The sequence below is a fragment of the Sphaerodactylus townsendi genome, linkage group LG11 (genome assembly GCF_021028975.2).
Source record: "Sphaerodactylus townsendi isolate TG3544 linkage group LG11, MPM_Stown_v2.3, whole genome shotgun sequence".
Taxonomy (NCBI): Eukaryota; Metazoa; Chordata; class Lepidosauria; order Squamata; family Sphaerodactylidae; genus Sphaerodactylus; species Sphaerodactylus townsendi.
The window spans coordinates 56,549,299-56,573,419 of record NC_059435.1 but is presented as its reverse complement, the minus strand read 5'-3'; the positions used below and the strand labels follow the sequence as shown (position 1 = coordinate 56,573,419).

Sequence of the window (24,121 nt, the reverse complement as noted above, 5' to 3'; positions counted from 1 at the left end):
TTACATTTGCACACTCATTGGAATCTAGTGATCTTGTTGACAAATCGCCTCCCTTCCCTGGCACATTCTTAATAACATGTTTATTGGGACTTTGTTAAAGTTTTTAAAAAGAAAATGTCTATACGCATACTCTGCACATCAGTGGCTTGAGCAAGCTTACTTAGATAAAGGTGAATACATGCAATCCTCTGTCCCTTAGCTAAACATACCTTGACTGCTACTATTCTTAGGTAGACTCTTTATTCTTAAAGTTGCACTGTTTTATCCATCATCTGTGAGGCTGAGTATTTGTCTGGGCTGCCCCTTCATTAGTTCTGCATGGTCATGGCAGTTGTTAAGATGGGGCCCAGGTTTGAGAGTTCCTTCCCACCTCTTCAAGTAATCCCCAGACAGAATTACCCCAAGTGGACCTCGTTCTCCTCATGTCCAGGAAATTTATTTCTTCTGTCTGTTCACCCCACTGTGGGTCAATCATTCTCTTCTTGTCCAGAAGGTGATATAGTTTAGCATTTGGCATCCCTAAGTCTCTGACATTGCCTAGATGTCACCTTTGATGCCTGAGATGACCCTTTGATTGTTCTTCTTTGGCTAGAAACATTGTATAGCCAAACCCTAAGTACTGGGTGCATCTGAGAGCCATCAGTAATATAGGGGTGTTTGAGAGCAATGAACTGCTGTCCTATTTTCTGCCCTTGTATGGAAAGAGAAACTTCTTGACATGAATGTTGGGGTCTTGAGGACCCAAAACTCTTGACAGTGTGTAGCCCAAAGTGAAGTGCATTTCTCCATGAGAACATTTTCTTTCACTATTCCCTTGATATGTTCAGGTTAAAAAGTTTTACCTAACACAAAGCCCTGGGAAACTATATTCAGAAAGGATTGTGTCCCAGACTATTAATTGGCCAGCTGTTATCTCCTGCTCCATTTATTGGCCACTAGATTTCCTTCGTTACTTGTGTTGCTAGGAAATCGTGAAAATAGCTTTGACTTCAGAAAGTAGACTGTATAACTGTGTGTGTGTGAAGTTCACTTGTTAAGAGTCATGCCTACATTACTTCAAACTGCACTTGTTTGGTGTGGGGGTTGTTAGATGCCCAAGTTAACAATATTTGTGAGAGGGATAGGTTATGTTCTCTGATTCCCCTTCTTCCAGTAGCTCTGCTTGAACCATTTGTCAATTGCATTTCCTTCCATATAATCTTCTAAAATACCAGATATAATTTGCAGTATGCATTAACTGCTGCACCACCATAATATTTCATCGGAGGGAAATTTACTGGAGATCCCTGGCCCAAAGGAGGTCCAGCTGGCTTCCACAAGGGCCAGGGCTTTCTCAGTCCTGGCCCCTACCTGGTGGAATAAGCTCCCTAATGAGATCAGGGCCCTGCGGGACTTGAATGAGTTCCGCAGGGCTTGCAAAACGGAACTTTTCCGCCAGGCATTTCCATCTAGCCAGCCGGCCTAATCAGTACTAACATTGACCTCTCATGGGGGGTGGGATTTCCGCCATCTGTGGTTGTTTTTAAATGTTTTTAACCATTATTTTACTGGCTGTTTTATCTGTGTTAATTTAGTGTTGTGCTTCCCTGAGCTCTTCTTGGGAAAGGTGGGTTACAAATAAAAATTTAAATAAATATTCCAAAGCTGCCTATCTATAGTACTGTTGCATTATGTTAAACTATTCAGGTATGTTGAAGATGCACATTTATATGTGTGCTTAAAGCTCTAACATCTTGACTATAAATTGTCAATAATATCCCCATTTGCCCCAAATTGCTAAAATAACAGTATCTCTCCTTCTGTACAACACTGGTTAAGTTTGAAGGGTATATCTGATTTATTTTCTTCATCAGATGTGTAGAACCTCAGGATTGTGTGGATTTCTGAAATGTATTAACTGTAAATACCAAGATTTCGAGGATCTGTCTAAAATGGAGTTGAAATTATTTGCTCTATTAAGGATTTTGCAGTACTGTACTTCTGTAGTAATGGAACGCAATGGATACGATTAAGATGTCAGGTATGCAGAAATGGAACTTTCAAACGTGAGAAAACTTATAGCGATGTTAGCAGGATTAACTAGTCATTGAAGGGATGATGGGTGTGTGTGAAATGGAATAAAGTTTAGATAATCATGACCCTAGGAGGTTTTACTCAGAAGCAAACCCTATTGCCAGCAACCGAGCTTACTCCCAGGTAAAGGATCGTGCTTTAGTTCTTCCCATGGTTAAACAGAGGGTTGATCTGCTGACACTGAAAACTCTGGCATGAATGGAATGTAGGACACAAACTGTGGCATCTTCTGCTAAAAGGTGGCCCAGACTGCCCTGATTTTCTATCTCAGTAACAGAGGCTTATCTAGGGAAAATGTCGCCCGGTGCAAAATCTGAGTTTTTCATCCCTTCCCTTCCCCCTCGTATGGGTGACCACCCTCCCCCACCACAACCAAACAATGTTTTGCAATTTAGCTGTTTTTGTTTTAGTGCATTTTTATTCTGCCATTTTTCCAACGAGCTTGGGCAGCATCCATGGTTCTCCCCAGGGAGGTACCCCCATCGACCATTGAATCTAGTTTGTGTTTCGATCTACATAGTTCTTCTCATATGGGAAATGCATGAGCTTTTCAATAGTCCAGAGTGCTGGGTTTTTTTTAGGTTTCAATGGCAACTGCACAACAAGAAATACAAATTCACTGAGCTTCAGTAGAAAATGCTTTCTTTTACAGTAAACAAGTTAATTTGGTACCCAAAATTCTTCAGGTGTCTAAATTTAGAGAAGAGGCAGAGAGATGAAAGCACAGATGGCAGTATGCTTTCTTCTGTTATTTTTTTAAGTGGGGAAAACATTGGCTTCTGTTTTTATTGATCAAAGTGTTATACAGTTTTTCTTCCGGCCCATTCCTTGCTTTCGTGCTTATTTCTATTAACACAGGAATGTTCGTAATAATTATATGCTTATCGGGGATTATTTGAGATGCAAGCATATATAACATCTCTATTTCAGTCCGAATTCCAGTTTTGAGTAGTTGCTTTAACAGATTGGCAGGAAGGCCCCATCACTTTCTAACCAATGAAATGGCTAGCAAAACTGTGTGCTGATCTGATTTCAAAAAACCCTATTCTGTCATAGTATCTGCCCTATTTACTGAGGCATAGTTTCTTGGGAAAGCTTGATTGTGTTTGGTTCACTAATTAGTTTACATCTGTCAAAATTTGCTATTGCTAAATGCACTTCAACATATTATGATATATGGTGTAGAGAGTCTATAGGGGCAAGTCAAGAAGAATAGGAACAACTAAAAAAACCTGCCTAAAACGAAGTTAGTTGGATTGGACCTAGCATACCAAGGACCTCTGTGATCTGTTTGGGAAGATATGGTTCTCTATTTTTGTTGGACCATTAATTCAGTCGCTCAATCAATCTTTATTATAGCCATAGACCAGCATAAGAACCATTAATTATGTCGAATGCAGTAATGTCTAATGTGCAAAAAAACTAAGACGACCAAACAGGGGGTGGGTAAGTGGTCAGCTACAGAGGACTTTAAAGTTAATGACCTCTCTGTCCTTTTGTGTCACCTCTTGTCTGTTGTTAGACTGATGCTCTCAGGTCTAATATCCTGCTTCTTCTCGGAAGTTAAAAAAGAGACTCTTCTAACTAGCAAGATTGCAGCATGCTATTGTTCCCTCTTTCCTATCCTAAATCTTCTTCCTATTAAACGTTTACCTATTGCCCTTTTAATCACTGTGTTAGCCGCTTCTCTGTGTGGTAAACTCCAACAAAGTGAGCCCCTTGCCCTGAATGCAGAAAGCTACATTTTGATCACAGGACTTGATCATTGGAAGTCACATTTCTGAAGTAAAACCAGAGTATGGAAGTCACATTTCAAAGGCAAATGTAGCAAACTGACCATGAGCAGGGGATGTAGGCGAGTATCTTTGATAATCAAAACTCAGGTTTGGTCCTGATTACCCATCGAAATAACAGTTCATTTGAATCAGTACCTCAGGTACTAAGACAGAGCAAGCATCTTGGCTGCTGTCAATCTCAGTGTTGAACATCTTATTTACATTTAAAAGCTGAGATTCTCAAGAGGTGGAATATAGGGTGCAATAATAAACTCTGAGCTTGTGGAAAATTCAGAAAAACTCAGAGCTATCGACTTCATCTTTTCAAGGTTTTTACTGCATCCTTGAAGGCTAAAAACCTGTCATGTCAAAGTAGCACTTAATTTTCTTTTGTCTAGCTCTTATTTGCATATATGTCATATTTAATTATTGCCTGACTTTGTCTTTTTATAACTATTTACATGCTCCAGGAAATATTTGTTTCTGTTGATATGGGCAACTGAATCTGCTAGGATAATTAGTCTCTTATCTTGACACACTTCAGATTATTAAGATAAAATTGAGAAGAGAATCATGTACACTGCTCTGATGTTCCCTGCTTTCAGGGAAAGAGTGGGATACAAAACATTTTAAGAGGTGCATTTGTGGTTATCTGCATCAATGTCATAACGGAAATAACTCTTTAATTGTGACCCCAACAATGGGGGGAAAGGGCTGCTGGGTAGCAAGCAGGAGCAAGTGGAAAAGTTCAGAGGGCTGAGAAATTGACCTAGCCCTGGGAGAGAAAAGCACTTGAAAAAGTAGGATGTGATTCATAAAATCTCATGCTACAATAAATGTGTTCATTTAAAAAAAATTTTCATTTATCTCTGAAATATCAGTCCATAGCTCTTCCCCTCTTGAAGTGACATTGGAACTCAGGTAGCTTTCCAAAGCCCTTTAAGTTAGGCATTTTGAGGAAGCTGCCAAATAACCATGGAAACTCAGGTTTAGTGTTGAAGACTAAACTTCTTTTCACAGTATTGCACACGTAAGATAAAGTTGCTCCTATCACTTTCCCAATTGTATTAACAGTTCAAACTAAATATTGCCATTTCAAGTTGGTGTTTTTGCAACAACTGCAGGTACGGAACAAAAGTGGAAAATGCATCCAAGAAAACAGGCAAGATTTAGAAAGTTTTCCTGGTCATTTATGAAAATATTTCTAAATCTCTAATTTTAATCCAGTCAGCCCTAAAGCTGCTGCACTGTACTAAGAACGTTGGAATGGCCCATTTAAAATGCCTAAGAGACTGGAGACTGCAGTAATGTACTTAATTATGGCAAATTCTCCTTTCTCTTTTAAGGATTTGGATAGGATAGGCTTTAACAGCTTAAAAGCAAAGGTAGCTATTTAAATTTATGGCTATGTAGCTGATAGAGTTCTCCTTCCTGAGGCATAACATTTTGTTTTTAATGTCCTGTTCTAATGGTTGCTTTTGTCCCGCATCACATTGTAATTTTGCTTCCTTGCCCATTCGGTTCTTCCTAAAAAGTTGTGCATTAATTGTGCCATTCTTTTTAGGAGTTGCATAATCTTTCACTGGCCTGTTGATGGTGAAAATTCTATGGCATGTTGAGATGTGCTTCTTTCTCCACTGTCTTCCTTGGTAACACATTTGCTGTACTGTAACTATTTAGATAAAGGCTGATTCGCATAACTGCACACTCTTTTATTGTCTGTGGACAGTCTTCCATGCCATAACCTTGTCCTTGCCTGTTCACAGCAGCCACAAATGTAGATTTTTTCCCTTTGCCTTCTGTTTTATGGCGGGAGGATGTATTAGATAATGGCTTGAAGAAATAAGGTCTTTATGCTTATTAATAATTCAGCATACAAAACCGAGGGGCAAGTAGTAGCAAGAGGGGAGAAGAATACAACCATTATTAATCCTAAGCTTTTAGAATCCGTGTTTGCTTATTGTGATGGGATTTCCTGAAATTCTTGCTGAGTCCAGCAACAGGGGACTACCATTTGGAGAACAAACGTTGAGTTTGCCATCACAGGAAAAATAAATTGAAGATTATTGTGTTGTCCCTGGTTCTAGTGTTCTGTAGTATGCCTAAAGTATACACTTCCACTAAGTAGCACCTTGGAAATAGTGTGAGTAAATTGATTAGAACGACTGGTTTAGATGACTTAAAAATAAAATGTCCTTTCTCTTGAATGTTCAAGTCTGTTCATACAATATCTAAGTAATCAATGAAAGTAGCAGCTTGCTAATCTTCAGTCATGCGAGGAATGCAATAAACACAGAAGCTGGCTGTTCCCGCTGAAGGCAGAATACTCTTCCAAATTGACAGACCAGTTTCTTTTAAAAAAATCCTTTCCCTTTAGTCTAAAATGTCTGGTAGTGCAATTTAAGGAAGGCTAATGATGCATATGGAAGTAGTAGTCTAACACTGTGTGTGAAATTCTGGTCTGAAAGGTGGCACTGCTTTTTTAAAAAATAAACAGTACAAAATGGGTATAACGTAAGGCTTCACAAATCCCATCTTCCAGGGCACCATGACGCCCAAAATTTTCAATAATGATTTCATTATGATATCTCAGCAGAACTCAGTGGAAGTGCAGAGGGGCTGGATACAACCAGTTTTCCCACTGATGAGAAAAGGTGGAAGGCCGACAAAAAGCTATGCTGAGATCATGAACAAAAGTCATATGGAGACTATCATAAGGAAGGGAACTGGCTGACATTGAGTTAAAAAGATGGCCGTGTCCAACCAACAGCTTATTGTTTCACATCAGAACGTTCTGAACTATTACATAAAAATCAATATGCATGAAGTTCTTGTCATTGCATGTTTATGTATAAACACAACTCAGCATCATTCAGTGCTGCTAGATAAATCCATCTCTTGCCCCATTGATTTCTGTAGCGGCTGCAATATTCAGTTACATGGGGGTTTTTTTAAGCAATAATGGATTTTGATAAATTGGCAAAGAATTAGGTTTGCAGCAATAATTAGAAAATATGGTAGTCAAAATACAAAAAGCTGAAAAATAAGTTGACTCCTAAATTTCTGGGCTGGCTCCTGGAACTACTAAAAAAATTTCAAGGCCTAGCACCTAATGCCCAACCCTTTAATACAGTTCCTCATGTTGTGGTGACCCCCAACCCTAACATTTATCCATTTTACAGATGGAGAACACTGATCCAGAGAGCCCTAGGCGACCCCTGTGAAAGGGTCATTTGACCCCCAAAGGGGTTCCGACACCCAGGTTGAGAACCACTGGCCTAGCATAACATTCATAAATGTGAAACTGTGCCATCCTTTGTTCTCCTTCTCCATAGTCTTATTTCTAGTTTCAAAATTAATTTTACAAATAGGATATCAGCAAATAAAAACTGTGTTGTTTAATTATTATATACTCAAAGTGAGATTCATGGAGTCATATGTAAGCTTTGAGTGCTGCCATGCAATGACTTTTGTAGCTGGACTGGGAGTGGCGGGGACTGCAGTAGTGTGGTCCATCTTTTTTTTTTCCAGACAATTGCCACCTGGAATTGAGAATGGGCGTACTCCATTAAAAACTTTCTCCAATGATGGATAAAATGCATTTTAGAGCAAGCTCTTACACCATTGGTTTAGCTGCCTTACTCTCTCTCAGCATGCTTGCTAATAACTCTAAGGCAGCCTACTATATTAAATAATTATAGGCATGTACAACTTGTATCCTCTTGCATATTTCAGATTCCTTCATCTTCAGCATATGCGGAAAACTAGATATGGGCAAAACGTTAGGAGCAAAAACTACCAGATCACAGCCACACAGCCCAGAAAAATCACAACAGTCAAAAAATTACTCTGTTTGGAAATAAAAGTAAAAAAACAAATTAATAATTGAAAGAAGAGATGAGCCTTTAATGCAAATTCACTGAAATCTGTGTAAAATAAAGTTTTGGAATTGGAAACTACTTATATTTCTGATCGTTGAAGGACTTAGTGATGGTATTTTGAAGGATATTGCTTAAATGTCATGGGCGCCATGGGGCTAACTTTTTATACTATGACTAGGACTGTGATCATACATTACTGAAGAGATCAATGTTGCTCTGAAGTTTAGCTATCAAGAGCACTCAGGAAACCTGTATACTATAATTTGGGAATGGGCAGTCTTTTGGCTTTAGCCCTGACCCACCTCAACTCACAATGTGGACAGTGTTAGTGTGCCATCCAAGCAAAGGGAGTTGGCTAGGAGCTCACTGGCCACAGCTGTTCTACCAGCCCTTTAGAGGTTAGTTGTGGTTGCTTAGGTGGAGAACCCTTCCTGTGTGGTGTCATTAGATGCATGCAGGCGCTTACTGCCCAGAGAGACATATGGGGGTCAAATGTCCCTGGACTGTGGCCATTTAGTCATGTGGGGGGCGGAAAATTGCCTCCCACACCCCTCCTGGCGGAAAAAAAAGTTGTTTGGTTGTGGTGGGGGAGAGGGGCTGCCCATATGAGGGGAGGGGGCGGAAAACTGAAATTTTGCACCAGGCTACACCGGGTGCATGCACTGGGGTTGTCTACTTCTGCAATAACTGATAAAATTAGAGGGAGGAATTTGTTTTGTATGTGAAGCTGGGAGCAGTTTAAGAAAGGAATTCCTGCTTTTTGGCATATATATTGAACTTCTCTCCCCACATCACCTTTGGCAAACTTGTGGTATATAGTACTTGTATTGTCTTGGCATAATGGAGAAAAAGACCATTTTAAAGTCGAGATAATTAAAAAAAAGTCCCGTCCCTTTGTTTATTTCAATGATAATGGTTTCTAATTTTGTAGTTATTTTCTCTGGTCTTCCCAACTGGCACAAATGAGGCTGTGCTTAAGTACTTTAAGGTACAGTTTGCTCCTTTGATGAAAATGTGTTTGCTCAAATAAAAAAGATTCTCTTCAATTTCATAAATAATACAAATGGTACAATTTAAAAACCTACTGGCATGTACTGTCTGTTTTTTTCCAGACTGTATTTTATATTTTAAGTAAAACTCAAGGTGGGAAGAAGAACCCAGTTGTATTTCATGGCTTCAAAATTTCTGGGAACTTCATATTTCCAACCACATGTTGCCCTGTGTGGCAAGGTATTCCTGTGGCTTGAATTGTTTTCATATTTGTTGTAAAGCAGAACTGCTATCTTCAACCATTCCAACCACAGTCTACCATATTTTGGGACGAGGCAGGCGCTTGACAATTTTCTTGTTCTTGCAGTCTTGAGCAGAAGATGAGGATAAGAGGTACCAAGACTGCTGTTCATGATGTTGACTGAACAACATTTGGCTGGTGAGTCACACATTGGTCAGCCATGTTGTTCAGAAATGTGTTGCAACAATGGCTTGGACAGAAAAGATAGTCACTGTAGACTAGTGTGTTTTCATTCAGTACTAGAGCATTTGTGTTCTTTGTCTTTAAAGACGTGGGTAATGCCTATCCTGGAAGCAAGTACAGCAAAGTAGGGAAAAAACGCTGTTGATAGAAATGTGACTTTCTAAAGATGTTAGTATTCCCGCTTTTATGTTGGCCTTATTTCTGATGTTCATAAGTTAGACAGAATTTGGATCCATTCCATAAAATCTTGGAATAGCAGACAAAGTTCTTTGATTGTAGTAGCTGTTGGACTTGTCATTCATGTGGAGTAACATGCTTGAATAAGAAAAGTTGTGTGCTTTCTTAAAGAGTTCTGATCACTAGTGTTTCTACAATTGTGTCTTATATTCTATATTGTAAGATCTACCGTAATATTAATGCATAAAAGCTATATTTTGATACCTGCATATTCAGTTAAGAAGGTTCTTGAGAATCTTGAGTGTGTTGCTTTCTGTCACTACTAGCACTAAAGCACATTTTAAATTAAAATAAAATGGGGTGAGGGAAGGAGGGTGGGGGACCCCCCTCCTCCTTCTTCCCTCCAGGAGAGCAGCCCGTATTGTTTGGGGGAGGCTCCTGGGTTGGGGGAAGGTGGGCAGGGGTGGGATGGAATGTTGTGAGCTGGCTGGGGTTTGTCGTTGAACATTTCATCCCTTACGCAATTATGTATAAGGATGTTTCATCTATACTTTCCCCCACTGCTGTAAAGATACTGAAGCTGCAGCCATCCAACTTGTGGGACTTTACAGACTTCAGCTCACTTTTTAAAGACAGTCTGCATTCTATACCCACTGGGAATGATACCATCTGTTTCCATTTGCTGTCTGTGGTAGCTTGAACATTTACAAAAGAATTGCAGTCTGCTCTTGAGTTTTAGTGGCTGATAAACTGTTCAGTCCACTTTCCTTCTGCTAAAACAAAAATAGGAGCTGGTAATGTTTGATTTGAGACTGAGTTTTTAAAAAACCTGATGAAAAGAATGCAAACTTTAAATGAAGTAAGGGTGGTGCTATTCGTGGTTGGAGACGACATGTAATTTCTTCGTAGTTTTGAACAATATTTATCTAAACAGCTTTTGTGTTTTCACTCTTGCATGCTATGACAGAGCCTCAGTGGCTGATCCCATCTCTGGAGTATTAATAAACATCAAAGCATTAAGCGGGAAATGTTTACTAGATGCTCTTGAAGTACTGTGTGTCTCTTTCCTTGGTACAATGACCAATCAACATTCATGTTCTAATTTGTTGGATTCTGATGACACTTAAATCAAAACAGAAATGAACTTGTCACACTATGTACACATGGAAAAATAATCTAGTGGTCAGCTTCTCTGAATATTCTCCTAGTGTAAACTAACTTATGAGCCAGCCCACACGCACTCAGGCTAACCTACTTCACAAAGCTGTTGTGAGGCAAAAATGGAGAAGTTAAGGTTCTTTGGGTCTCCATTAGAGAGGGAGGTGAGGTATAAATGAAGTAAATGATGTGTCTCTGAAGTACTGTTTGGGGGATAAAGGGAAATATGTACTTGAACTCCCTTTTAGAATAGATCAAGTGTAGGATACCTGAATGTAGTCTTGCTGTACTAGAAAAGGCTCTAATAGTGTAACTTTTTTATATTCTCCACAAGAAACAGTGCCAGTTGTTGGAACCATTTGTCTGAATGGGTGGCAACAGCTGGGCCTAATTCAAAATATTATGTGGCAGCACCACTGTGGAAGGCTAGTTGGCCTCTCCTATGTCTTCATTGGTTAGCTTCTTTGAATAGCCTGTGTTCCCCTGTCTACTGTAGCACATCAGAGCCAGGAAGGCTTCTTCAGGAACAGGAGAAAAAACTGCTACTAGAATTGTAGGGCTAGGAGCAATGGCAAGGGATGGGAGTGTATGTGTATTCCCATTGGATCAGGTGCGTTTAAGATTGCATCCTTCTCCTTGGGACCTTAAACACCTTGCCCCTAAAACAAGCAGAACCCTTGGTGCATATTTACGCTGGAAAAAAATTGTTATGTAATTGCCACAAAACTCATCTTTACATTTGCTGAAGCAGGTGAACATGGCTGGCCTTTTGGAAGTTTTCTTGTCCAAGGAGAAGTAAAAAGAGGAGGAGGAGCTTGAATTTATACCACACTTTTCTCTCCTGTAAGGAGACTCAAAATGGCTTACAACCTGCTTTCCCTTTCTCTCCTCACAACAGCCACCTTGTGAAGTAGGTGGAGCTAAGAGAGTTCTGAATGAACAGTGACTAGTCCAAGGTCACCCAGTGGGAAAGTAGGAGTGGAGAAACAAATCTGGTTCACCCAATAAGACTTAACTGATCATGTGGAGGAGTGGTGAATCAGACCCGGTTCTCCAGATTAGAGTACACCTGCTCTTAACCACTATACCACTCTGGCTGTCAAGAGGAAAGACTATGGCCTGATTGTCAGAATGAATTGATAACATGCACATCGTGCCATTTGTGAAGGAAAGAAGCTACGTTGGACCAGACATCCTATCTTCTTAGTTTTGCTTGTCACATCAACATAGAACTTGACACTAATCCTAGTATTCAAAATAATTTTCAGTCTTTATTGTGTCATTCATATGGCCTGATATAGTTGTGACTTCTGGCATGAGAAAAGAAGGACATTTGGGAAACTTAACAAAGCTAACTTTAACAAGTGCCACCAACCTATCAAAGCATGAGTTCCAGTGTTGTGAGATGTAGTGTTGATCCATCACCTTTTTTCCTTTAAGCTTTCAAACCTTGCTAACAAAATTGCATAGAAATGCACTGTAGTGTTTGAGGAAAAGCTTTAATTGCATTTGAACAGTTCACTAAAATTATTTGAAACAGTGGGGTGTTGTGTGGTTTCTGGGCTGTATGGCCATGTTCCAGTAGCATTTTCTCCTGACATTTTGCTGCATCTGTGATTGGCATCTTCAGAGGATCCTCTGAAGATGCTAGCCACAGATACAGGCGAAATGTCAGGAGAAAATGCTACTAGAACACGGCCATACAGCCCGGAAACCACACAACACCTCAGTGATTCCGGCCGTGAAAGCCTTCGACAATATTTGAAACAGGTTTCTAATGCATCACTTTTAACTCTTGCAACAGTCTCCTTGGCATAAGTTCCTGCAAGTGGTAGCAATTAAACTAAGTGGCTGTTTAGTGATGGGAAGTTATATATGCTGTATGTGATTGGGCTCATATAGTACAGAATAAGCTGCCTTTTTGTTTAACAGACTTGATAAATTGCATATAATAACTGCTGAGTCAATGCACGATTGTGTTACATGTCATAGGGGAGGCCTACATAATTGTTGAAATACTTTCAGACTTTTATGCTGGCATTCAGAAATATTTCAGATGAACACAATCCAAGTCTTCATCTGTTTGGCTTTGCAAGCTTTTTGCTAAGAATACCTGTAAAGTACAAGAGTGGAAAATTAACATGGAACTGATTCTGATGGTTGTCCTTGTGAAGAGTCAGGGACAGCAAAGGAGGAAATTTTTATGCTAATGACTCTTCTTAGTTCCTTCTTTAAAATAAAGGAGGAAATCACACAAAGATTAAAGACTGAAACTTGTTTGAAGCTACAACTGGATCTAGCTTCAGCCAAAACTAGTCTGGAGGCTTTACAATTCTATAAAAACATCATCAATGAGTTTAATGATTTCATTCAGCCACCTTCATCAAACTTCTCAAAGGGCACCCCCAACGGTTGATTTAACATAGAACATTATTTGTTAATGAAACAGCTATGGCAGCTATATTGGCAAGAACCCCAAAGATCACCAGTGGAAAAACTCCACTCTTTATTTTGAAAAGAAAAAGGAACTACAAGTAATGCAACAGAAAAAAACACAAGCCTTTTCTTTAAGCAAATGGTCGCAGTTTTCAAATGCAATTGTCTAAAAGAATACCAAGGATTTTGGAATCCTCATAAATGGCACATTACAAAGACGAATATGGGCATCCCAGGAAACCATTTCTCCACATGTATGGCAATAATATTACCTGAATTTCTTCAAAGATTCTGAGACAATCTCACTAGGGAGAGAGGACATCATTCAATCTGATTTCCCTGAATGGCCCCTGGTCCAAGTGGAAGAGATTTCAGACCTTAAAACTTGATATAACTGATAGACTCATTTGAAGATCAACACCGAAAAAAAAATTGTTTGTGTCCAACCAGTCAGTTCCAAAACTAGAAATGGTTTTGCATCTTCAAAAGAGGAGATTGTGGTTCTCTCCACCACCATCCCATTTTTTTTTGCACAATTTAGTGGGCTGCAGTGGGAGAGAGAAGTGGGAGTAGGAAAGTCCTACTGTGCAGTGCTCACTTCAAATCTTGGCCATTCTACTTAACAGGAAAAATCTGCTAATGGAAACTCTGTTGGGGAGAGGAAGTTGTACTCAAGCAGATCCTAGTTTGACACCTTAACCACTACACCATGCTAGCTTGTAAATCTAAATTATTAATATGCATTTTATAGCATGTGTGGATGTGAAAATTAGACACTGACGAAAGGAAAAAACTAATTCATTTGAATTGGGTTGGAGGAGAGTTTTAAGAATACTGGAAACTGCAAAAAGGGTGGGTTATACATCAAATCCTCCCTAAAAACTAGAATTACCAAATTTAGACATACTTTCTTCACATCATGAGAAGACAAGAGTTACTGCAAAACATAATAATGCTATGAAGAGTTAAAGGCAGCAGGGAAAGAGGAAGATTCAGCAGGAGATGGACTGAGTTAATTAGGGACACGATCTTCCTGTTTGCAAGACCTGAGCAAAGTTGTTACTGATAGAAGGTTTTGGAGGTCATTCATTCATAGAGTTTTTGTAAGTCAGAAGTAACTTGATGGCACATCATAGACTTGTGTGTTATATATGTTCTGCTAGTACTAGCTTTGATGGACCCACATATAATCTAATGTGGTTTGCATTTAATTCTAAACAAAGTATGCATCTTGGAATAAGTTTTTTATTGCATAATGTTCAGCACTGATTACCTCTCCTGTACATGTGTCTGCAATAGTTTCTTGTGTTTTTCCTCATGCATAAGTTTCTAAAACATAGTAAATTGCAGGCTATTTCTCTGCTCTGGAAACCAGAATTACAGGCTGCCCAGCTCACTTCCATAATATTTATCTTCCTTAGTGTAATATGCTATGCTATGTCATTATAACAGGACTTTACTAGTCATTTCTGTTCTTTATAAGTCACTTTTAATCTGAGGCTGATTGCAGTTGGTTCTGGAAGAGTGCCAGGTAGCTGAACACCTAAGCTTCTAAAACATAAGTGCTGATATCTACAGAACTAAATATTTCCTTATAAAAGTAAGGAATGTTTGTTGTGAGGGGGGAAGGGCAAGGAGATTGTAAGCCCCTTTGAGTCTCCTGCAGGAGAGAAAGGGGGGATATAAATCCAAACTCTTCCTCCTCCTCCTCCTCCGCCTCCTCTTCCTCCTCCTCCTCTTCCTCCTCCTCCTCCTCCTCCTCTTCTTCTTCTTCTTCTTCTTCTTCTTATTATTATTATTATTATTATTATTATTATTATTATTATTATTATTATTAAAATTGCTTCAGGGATGCAGTTGCCAGTATCCCACCTCCCCCACCCCACCCCACCCCACCCCAGCCTTCACAGTACTATTGAGAACATCGCAGTTTGGAACTCAAGACTTCCAGAGAGGTCTTTCCTGTATGCTAGATACTGTCTGCTAGAACTTTGGATACTGAGCTGCAAAATGGCGTACTTAAAGTGGGTATTGACCACTGAACTCTGTTTTAAGGGCCAGTCTGAATTGTTCGAAGCCGCTCACATAATCACCCAGATACTTGCTGACTTGGATGAAGGTTCTACAAATGCTGCCTTTATACTTTAATATCCTGAGGGTCTGGGAAAATGGACAGTGAAAGGAAACAAGGCTTATCTATACCTGAAGACAGCTAATGACTGGGGGGGGGGGGGTATTTTCTAGTTTAGACTTGTCTAGCCTTCTAGCTGGTTAGGCAAATTGCACCTTTGGTGCATCCTAAAGCAGAATATCTTGCATAGAAATCTCTCTTTGTAAAGAAGCAATATTGTCTTTTCTATACAAAATAGCAGAAAAAGGAATGACCACAGCAGTATGTTTCAGTTCTATGGTATTAATATTTGAGAACAGAGAAGTATTTGTTCTTTCTTGAGAATCTTTTAAATAGGAGCCACACTTTTCTCATGGGGAAAGGCTAAGTGAAGTGTGGTTTCCTCTTGAACGCTGTCAGGCATTATAACCATGGTGATGGTTCATGAGTTGTTGAACTACATCAGGCCCACATTGAAATGACTACTGGCTTGGAAGCAGAAGTAAGAGGGATGAGAATGTTACTACAGTAAAATCCAAAGTGTCTATGGTGTCCTGGGAATAGTGAAGTTGCATTCCTTCCTCATCAAGAGAGGGCAGTGGGCACAGACAGTAGGCTCTTTCCTCTTCCAGCAGGTGAGACTGCATTCCATGAAGTTCATGATTTTTAAAAGAAGCTTGTTTGGTCTGGGGTTGAATGGGGCCGTCATGCAAAAATTTCATATATACCCCTGTTTCCCCGAATATAAGACATCCCCTGAAAATAAGATGTAGTAGAGGTTTTGCTGAAGTGCGAAATATAAGGCATCCCCCGAAAGTAAGACATAGCAAAGTTTTTGTTTGGAAGCATGCCTGACGAACAGAACACAGAAAAATAAGACATCCCCTGACAATAAGACATAGCGCATCTTTGGGAGCAAAAATTTACATAAGACACTGTCTTATTTTCAGGGAAACACGGTATTACACCATAAGTATTTCTTGGTGTTCAAAGTATGTTAAGTTGGTGGTAGTGCTATGTTACAAACACTAATAAGACTGAAGATGGTTCCCAGTTTCTGCCTCAACTCTAGCAACATCCAGCATAGTAAACAGGAGTGTGCATATCTCTGTTCATCCAGAGCAGCAGTTCCCATGCGATGCCTGTCGTTATGTTTTTGGCATTTGCCTGGTGCTTGGTTCAAGGGTCCTTGAACAGGACAAAAAGAAAAAAATGCGACTGAGCTAGTTGGTACAGGGTTACCCAAAGAACTGGGCGGATTCTCCTAGCTGGTGCACCAGATGTTAATTTGTTTTGTTTGTTTATAGTCTCGCTTCTCACCGAGACTCAAAATGAATTACACAGTAAGTCAGTGCAGTCAACAGGATAGGGCATCTAATAAACCATGTAATTAGTTTAAGATTTCAGAAATTTGAAAGCAAGCAAAAATCTGAAACAAAACGTATTAAGATGGCACATTTAAATGATGCTGAAGTGACATAGTGGGATTATATATGCAGCAGCCGTATGTACTGTGCACAGTAGAATGATCTTCAGTCCCGTTTCCTTCATTAAAATGACTTCCTAAACCATTCTGTTATAATATAATCCTGCTTGCTAACCTCCTGAATAATTATTTCAGCCCAAAAAAATAAATTCTATGGCCTTGCCAACTTCTTGTAGCCGTGGAGGGAGCAGACCTTCTTCACCTTCTTTGGAAATTTAATGCCAAGTATTCTGTTCCTCAAAACGAGCTGAGCACTTTTCTTCTACTTCCCTGTTGCGAGAGATCTTAAGAACACAGGAGGCATGTCATGCCTGCAGGAAGTGCCCCTCTGGAATCTGTTGGTTTGGTTATAGACATAGGATAAAGTTTGACCTGGAACTAGTGATGCCAGCCTCTAGGTGGGGCCTGAGGATCTCCTGGAATTATAGCTCATCCCCTAACAGAGATAAATCCCCATAGAGAAAATGAATATGTTGGAGTGTGGACTAGGACGTTGTATTCCACAGAGGCCTCTATCCTCCCCAGGCTCCACCCCTGAATCTGCATGATTTTCCCAACTTGGAGCCGACAACCCTACCCCCCCCCCCCTTACACACCAGTGGTCAGGGGGACTCTATCTGGAACCGCCCAGTATTCTGTGATTAGCTCTGGCTTCTACGGTAGCCATTTTGTAATGGTGCCTATTACCCTTTCTTATAATTTGAAGACCTTGGCAGGTTCAGCAAGGTTGGGCACTTACTCTTCCATCAGATTTGACTCGGGCTTTGTGTCTGCACCCTTCCCACTTAATTATGAGGCCTTCTACTCTCTCTCTAGATACGTCACATGATATCGGTGAGCTTTGCATTCGCAGCCAACAGGCCTCACAGTGTAGCTATAAATAGAGATGAAAATACAACTCACCAGCCTAGACTGACTTTGCTGTTATGTGTCTCCTGTTGAATGGAGTCCTGATCAAGGGAGTCAGTTTAACATGTGTAAAAAAAAACCCCAAATTGCTTAACATTAGCCCTCCCACCCTCAAATTTCCTTGACCGTATCATTGAGGAATGTTAAAGTAATTCACATTGTTTATAGGATGGGTCTAACAGAGTTTTCAAAATGTGGCTGCTTTTAGAGTTGTATTACAGCATTTTGCAGCTTCAATTTGGATTAAACTGAGGTAGGAAGGATCAGAAACCTGCCACCTATACTTAAATCTCAGGCAACATGAGCCTTCCAGTTTATCTGTTCAGGCTGGTTTGATCCTTTATGGCAGCTATAAAGCCGGAAACGTGTTTGAGCTTACAAAACTCTTCAGATGCCGTATTTGTTGCCTAAAGATCTGCCATAGCTGTGGGTGTGTAATTCATTGGTTTCATCATTATTGTTGGGATTGGAACATCTGTCTGAGCGGGCTTGTGTAAACATGAAGCTTTATTTGGGGCCACAGAAGTGTGCAAACTTCCATTCTTCACCAGACTGCTCATGTCCCAGTGTCAAATGAGGAGCCATTTGGTGCATGGACTCTCCAGATTCATCCTTATATGCTTGATCTCGACCACAGAACTGTTTACCTTAGGTGGCAGAGACTGACTTTGGACTGCAACACAATGGGAAATGGGTATACTCTTTGTAGCACTGGAGTTCCTCCACATCCTGCTGGGTGACCTTGGGCTAGTCAGAACTCTTTCAGTTCCGCCTGCCTTACAAGGTGTCTATTGAGAGGAGAGGAGAGGAGTTTGTAAGATGCTTTGAGGCTTTTTGTAGTTGAAAAAAGTGAGATATAAATCCAAACTCTTCTACTTTTCAATCTGAGGACAGTCAGAACATAACCAGATTACGCATAGTGTGGCTAAGTTGCTATTCCTATAGTAGCCCCACATACTACCCAAAGTAACTTCCATGGGGCCTGGTATATAAACCAGCAGATTTAACAGTTAGGTCTAATAACACTCTAGCTCTAGAAGTGCTGAAATATAATTTTCCATGCCATATTTGAACATAAGCTGTAAACAGTTGAACAACTGGTCAATATTGTGAGCTCTAATCAGAAGCAGTTTCATTGGAAAAATCTTTCCTAGTGCCCCTACCCAAGATTTTTTGACCAAAGATGCCAGAAATTGACTATAGACCATTTTGCTCTGCCACTGAATGGTGACACTTCTCCCCATCTCTTCAGCTTCCAGTAAATAAACAATTTGATTGTGAAAACCTATTTGGATGTGGGTTTTTTGCATTTAATATGATGGTCCATGTGGACATTGTGAGGATCTTATCTTTCACCAAAGGAAACTTCCCGGCTTGAAGCACCACAGTACAGCTTAATCATTGTTTATCAGGAAACTGCATCTTTGATCTCCAGATGAGACAAAAAGCTCCATTCTGCCCTGTTACACAGAAAGATTCAGTAATAGCTGCCTCCTCCTAGAACTTAAAGCTAGGCCCCAGAAGGCTTAAAACAATTGATTCTTTTTTTTAGTTTCTGTTGACTGTCTCCATTGTGTGCCTGTCTCCATTGTGTTTTATTCCAAGCCATCTATCCACAGCTAGTCAAGCATTGGTGGTATTATACCTTCTGCAAAATCTGTGATCCAGTATATTTTCTGGAAGAAATGTGGGTTGCATATGTGGCATAAATATCACTCCAGCAATTAGCAAGAAATAATGGAAGTATGGTAGCACAAAGAAATGAAAAATAAACTAATCCAGAAATAGGAAATAGTTTTAAGGTTCTTCATCTATGGTGAAATAACATCAGATACAGATGACAACAACCCTGTGTTATTTTGGCCTAGGCAAAGATTAAAGTCATTTTATGTCCTATCGAGGAATTGAAATGTCTTTATAGATAGGATGTATCACAGTCTCTGTTTAAATCCAATCCAAGGCCTTTATTGGGATCTACTGTTTATAAATTTGATAAAATAAATAAATCAAATAAATAAATAAAGTCCAGTTTGTGCAAATCTGATTGTGCTGTTCTAATGTTGCAAGTTTTCCAGCTTCCATGTTAAAAGTAGTATGAGTAGAAGACTCAATATGAGATATGACATTGACTCAGTAAAGGAAACCACAGCCTTCAGTTTGCAGGACCTGAGCAAGGCTATTAATAGAGGTTGTTAATTCATATGGGTGCCATAAGTAGGAAATGACTTGATGGCACGATTTATCGAATGCAGGGATGAGTGGTAGTACATGTATGTAGTAGTAGTTACCACTAAAGTTATATCCTCTGTGCCCAGTGCCTAGTTCCTCTGGGCGTTCCACGACCTGTTTCTCATCCCAACTCTCCAGCATCACCTTAATATTTACTTTTTAAAAAAACTCAAAATTAACTTTAATTCATAAGAGCAGCCAGGAGCTGATGCTTTCTGCTAGACCTCTCAGGTTGTGCTATCTTCTTCCCGTTCATTATGAAACCTTACAAAATTCATTGTAAAGTATACTTATGCATACGTTCCTCTATTTTTCATACTTTTCCACTTCTGTATATATGTCATTAGTTAGAGTAGGTTTTTGTGATGAGTAAGTGAAGTTCAACGTTATAAATGATTTACTGGTGCAGTTAATGGGAGATTAAAGTGCAGTCCTAACCAGGATCTACCCTTCTATAAGGCCACCAAAGTCAGTGGGCTTAGAAGAATGTCACGTCTTAGGATGACATTATAGAATATCTCTTGAGAGTAGTGATATGTTTATATGACTGCAAGATGTAGTCTGCATTCAAGATGGGTTTACTTTATTGACATTGCTCCCTGAGTGGTAAAAATACATGAACACTGCCATTCTTGCCATTAGAAAGCGCAGTCTGGGTCAAAGAAGGTTGGGCCTCTATGAGAATATATCGGAAAGGAGGCACAACAATATTTGCTTGAGAATGTCAGTTGTCACACAGTAACTCTGTGGCCCCTTCTGCATATGCAGAACAATGCACTTTCAATCCTCTTTCAATGCACTTTGCAGCTGGATTTTACTGTGCGGAATAGCAAAATCCACTTGCAAACAATTGTGAAAGTGGATTGAATGTGCATTATTCTGCATGTGTGGAAGGGGCCTGTGAGAGTTAGGTATGATATACCATACTAACGGGGGGAAGGTGGAAGTTACAGACAAACTGTTGCTGTGCTGATTGCAAAGCCTACTGTGAATTTGATGCACCCTTTCAGCTGTGTAAGAAATGGTTTGTAAAAATAGTGTAGTGAGAAGGAATATGCTCACTGTGCTTTTTTTCTTGACATGTTTCGGTTTCTGTGGAAGATGACATTATCATGAGTAAAAGACAAGTCAAATATGGTAATTGTGGGATGAAAGAGGAAGTAACTGAATATCTTAAGAATTGTATCAAAGTTGGTAGTTGTGCATGAGGTGTAACTAAATGCATTTCCCTTCTAAAAAAGAGCGTTGTTTGATCAAGAATCCCATTGTGTTTCCCACTTTTGATGGAGTTCAGTTGACCCTTGTTGACTCAGTGAAGAGCCTCATATTATAACAGACCCAAGGTTATCGCTGGAGAAGCACGTTAACACAGCTGTGAAGAAGGCTTTCTTCCATCTGAACCTTAGCCTATAAATTAGCTGCTTATCTTGTGCATGGATCCATGCAGAGTAATACTGAGACTGCTATGATGCACCATACATCTCATAATCAGTTTGGAAACTCCAGTTCACACAGAATTCTGCAATCCAGTTATTATCAGGAACTAGATAGAGCGTGCATATTACTCCCATTCTCCAGTCGCTCTTTAAAGGGAGAGTTCCCTTTAAATCTCCCCCCCCCCCATTCTCGCAGAATTTAGGCAAACAAACAACGCTGCTTTAAATGTTGTTTAAAGGCCCCCTCTCCCCCCGAATCCATTTGAATGCCAAACTGTGATTCGGATTTGGCCATTCAAATAGATTCGGATCTGGCTGGGATTCTGGCTGCTTGAATTTGGTCCAAATCCAGGTCGAATTGGGCCCAATTTGGCTGTTTTGGCAAATCGCCAAGCCTATTGATTTCCAATTGTTATCTATTTAATTTCTTTTTTGCTTCTTTTTTAAACAGAAGCAGTCTTAACTTATGAGTTCAAATTACACTAATCCCAGAGTAGACTTGGTATTCATGGTCCTCGTCATGAGGTGGTCGTGAAGTCAAAAGAAGATGGACATGCCCATGAGTGCAGTAGACTTCATGCTAGCCTTACGTAATTGGTCCATACCAAAATGGTCACCCAAGAAGACTAGGATGAGGTGCAAGTAAGGGTCAGTGATGCAGCTGGTATTGTTTACACGCTGTAAGCATTGCCAGACCTATGATCTTAGTAACCCAAAGTCCATAATAATGTTATCATCTGACTCATTTTGGGGGCTTTGAAAGCAGGTGTTGTGTAATAACTTAGAGTGCAAGCTGGAAAGAGTGCAAGCTGGAAATGAGTGAAATGCTGTTTTCGAGTCCATAGTTCCAACACAACAGCAGCAAAAATCTATGATTGGTTTATCAAGAGACACCCATTTCAACTTGAGATCAAATTTCTCTAAACAGTTGCATTTCCCCCCCTGTAGATCAATGAGCTGAGCCATGTTCAAATCCCTGTTATGTTGATGCCGGATGACTTCAAAGCATACTCAAAGATCAAAGTGGACAATCACCTTTTCAACAAGTAAGTGAAAGTAGTAACACTCCTTTAAATTTTAGCAAGACTTATAAATTCTAGCTTTATTTGCATGTGGATGGAAGAGAAGGTTTCTAGATAACCTTGAATTTGTGACTACAGCCAGATATTTGTGACTACAGCCAGTTGAGTGGTAAAGAATTTCTGTTTGGTCATGTGGAATGTCTGTAAGACAGTAGCATATAAATGTTTCAAAACAGATTTTCATTTGTCATTTTTGAAGTGCAGCTGTTCGTTGCAGTGTTTCGGATTTCTACTCTATTCAGAGTCGAAGAGCAAGGTAGCAATAACTTAAAAGCATGCACGCACTATCCAATTTAAAACCAGCTTAATGCAGTAAATAAATAAAACAAACATCCTTGCTCGTTCATACTGACTTAACCTAGTTGCTAAAAGCCAGCACAAATGAGTTTTCCCAGTGCTTCTAAAACTGTCTCTTCTGTGTATGTGTGAAGAACCAGAAAAAAGGTCTCCTCATAGTGGCAGCAGTTACTGCTTTTTCAAATGACTCCTGTGGTTGATCAGGCAAACATGATGTATCCCTTGTTGATCCTGGGTTATGAGTCAGAGGACAGGGTCTCTTGTGTGTGTTTGAAGCCCATCTGTTGAGCATTTCGTAGGTCAAAACTAGTGTTGTTTCTGGAAGCAGGTAAGACACTCAGCATCATGGTGAAATGTGCTTCTGAGGATACATTGTTATCAGGAAATGAAACTCCAACAGATGAGTTTTCTACAAGGATATGTCCCGTCCCGTCCTCCACACACATATTATGGATTGTATTCATAAGAGTACCGTGGCATTAATGACTTGGTTCTAGATCTGAGTCCTGCTTATTGAATTGTTTTCTGATTCTGGGAAGATCGCTGTGTCTGGTGGTTAAAAGGATATAACTGTGTTCAGTATTGTCCTGCTGATCCTGACATTGCTGGCTCACTGATGGATCCAGGTTCTGCTGCCCAGGCTGAGAACCAACCATTAGCTGATACTGTCAATGGAAGTCTTTTTCCTTCTTGCATCACAGGAAGGAAGTCTTTTTCCTTCCTGCAACAACTACTACAGCAGGCTTGTCTGGATTGAGGCTCAGTTTGTCTGACTCCAGTCCCTACCTGTGGCCAGGCACTAGGAAGCACTGGCAGTTTGCAGGATCTTGGTGCAAAGAAAATGGCAATCTAGGCTAGAAAGATCAGCTTTGTGGCTGGCTTAACATTCCAGACAACTACATGAATTCATCCAGTGACTGTATATAATCCTTGAACAGGGCTTGGATGGAAGTTTTGTGGGAATGTCACATGAGAAGTTTCAGGAAGAAAGTGAGCAACCTTCCTTTGCTGGCAATTTTTGACTCTCTCTCCGGCGTAAACAAACAGATCCAGAGTCATTCATTCAGACTTGCTGATGGCCAGCGGGGGCATCACCGTCTTTTAAGGATCGGTACTGGAAGCTGCCAAAAGATTGAATGAATTTGAAGCTGGAGAAGGATGGGTAGCAACATTTGCAGCTATGCCTGCATATACTCTGTGATTTCATACAAGCAGCAACTGGAGAAATGCCATTGTGTTGTGACCCACATTTCCTAAACAGCACTGAAGTGTATGTGCCATTCTGCATCCCAGATGATAGTCTTTATTCAGCTTATTTATAACATTTCTTAAGCACCTTTCTACCTTACGGAACTTAAAATGGCTTACAGTGTGAACAGAACATAAAAGACATAAAATGCATTAAAAGGCCACAAATTGAAATCACAATTTAAAACTGCTGATAGGCAGAAAAATTAAACTAATTTACTGCCATCCTGTTCTGGGGGTGGGGGGGAGTGTCATCAGCTGCCTTATAAAGCTCAAGGTAGCCAGGTGCAGCTCCTTGGGAGTACGTTACATAATCATGGAGCTGCCATTGAAAAGGCCTTCACTTTTAC

At 40.0% G+C, this 24,121-nt stretch overlaps 1 protein-coding gene across 3 annotated transcripts in view; it reads left to right on the top strand.

The window, feature by feature from the left end:
- PIP4K2A (phosphatidylinositol-5-phosphate 4-kinase type 2 alpha) overlaps nt 1–24,121 on the top strand; it is an 81,002-nt gene that overhangs the window by 8,247 nt on the left and 48,634 nt on the right. For 2 of the 3 annotated variants that reach the window (XM_048511344.1, XM_048511342.1), the window contains exon 2: nt 22,093–22,190. In XM_048511344.1, the coding sequence (XP_048367301.1) occupies nt 22,093–22,190 (98 nt within the window). Of the gene's footprint in view, nt 1–9,086; nt 9,159–22,092; nt 22,191–24,121 lie in introns of all 3 variants that reach the window. The other variant, XM_048511343.1, reaches the window with a different exon arrangement.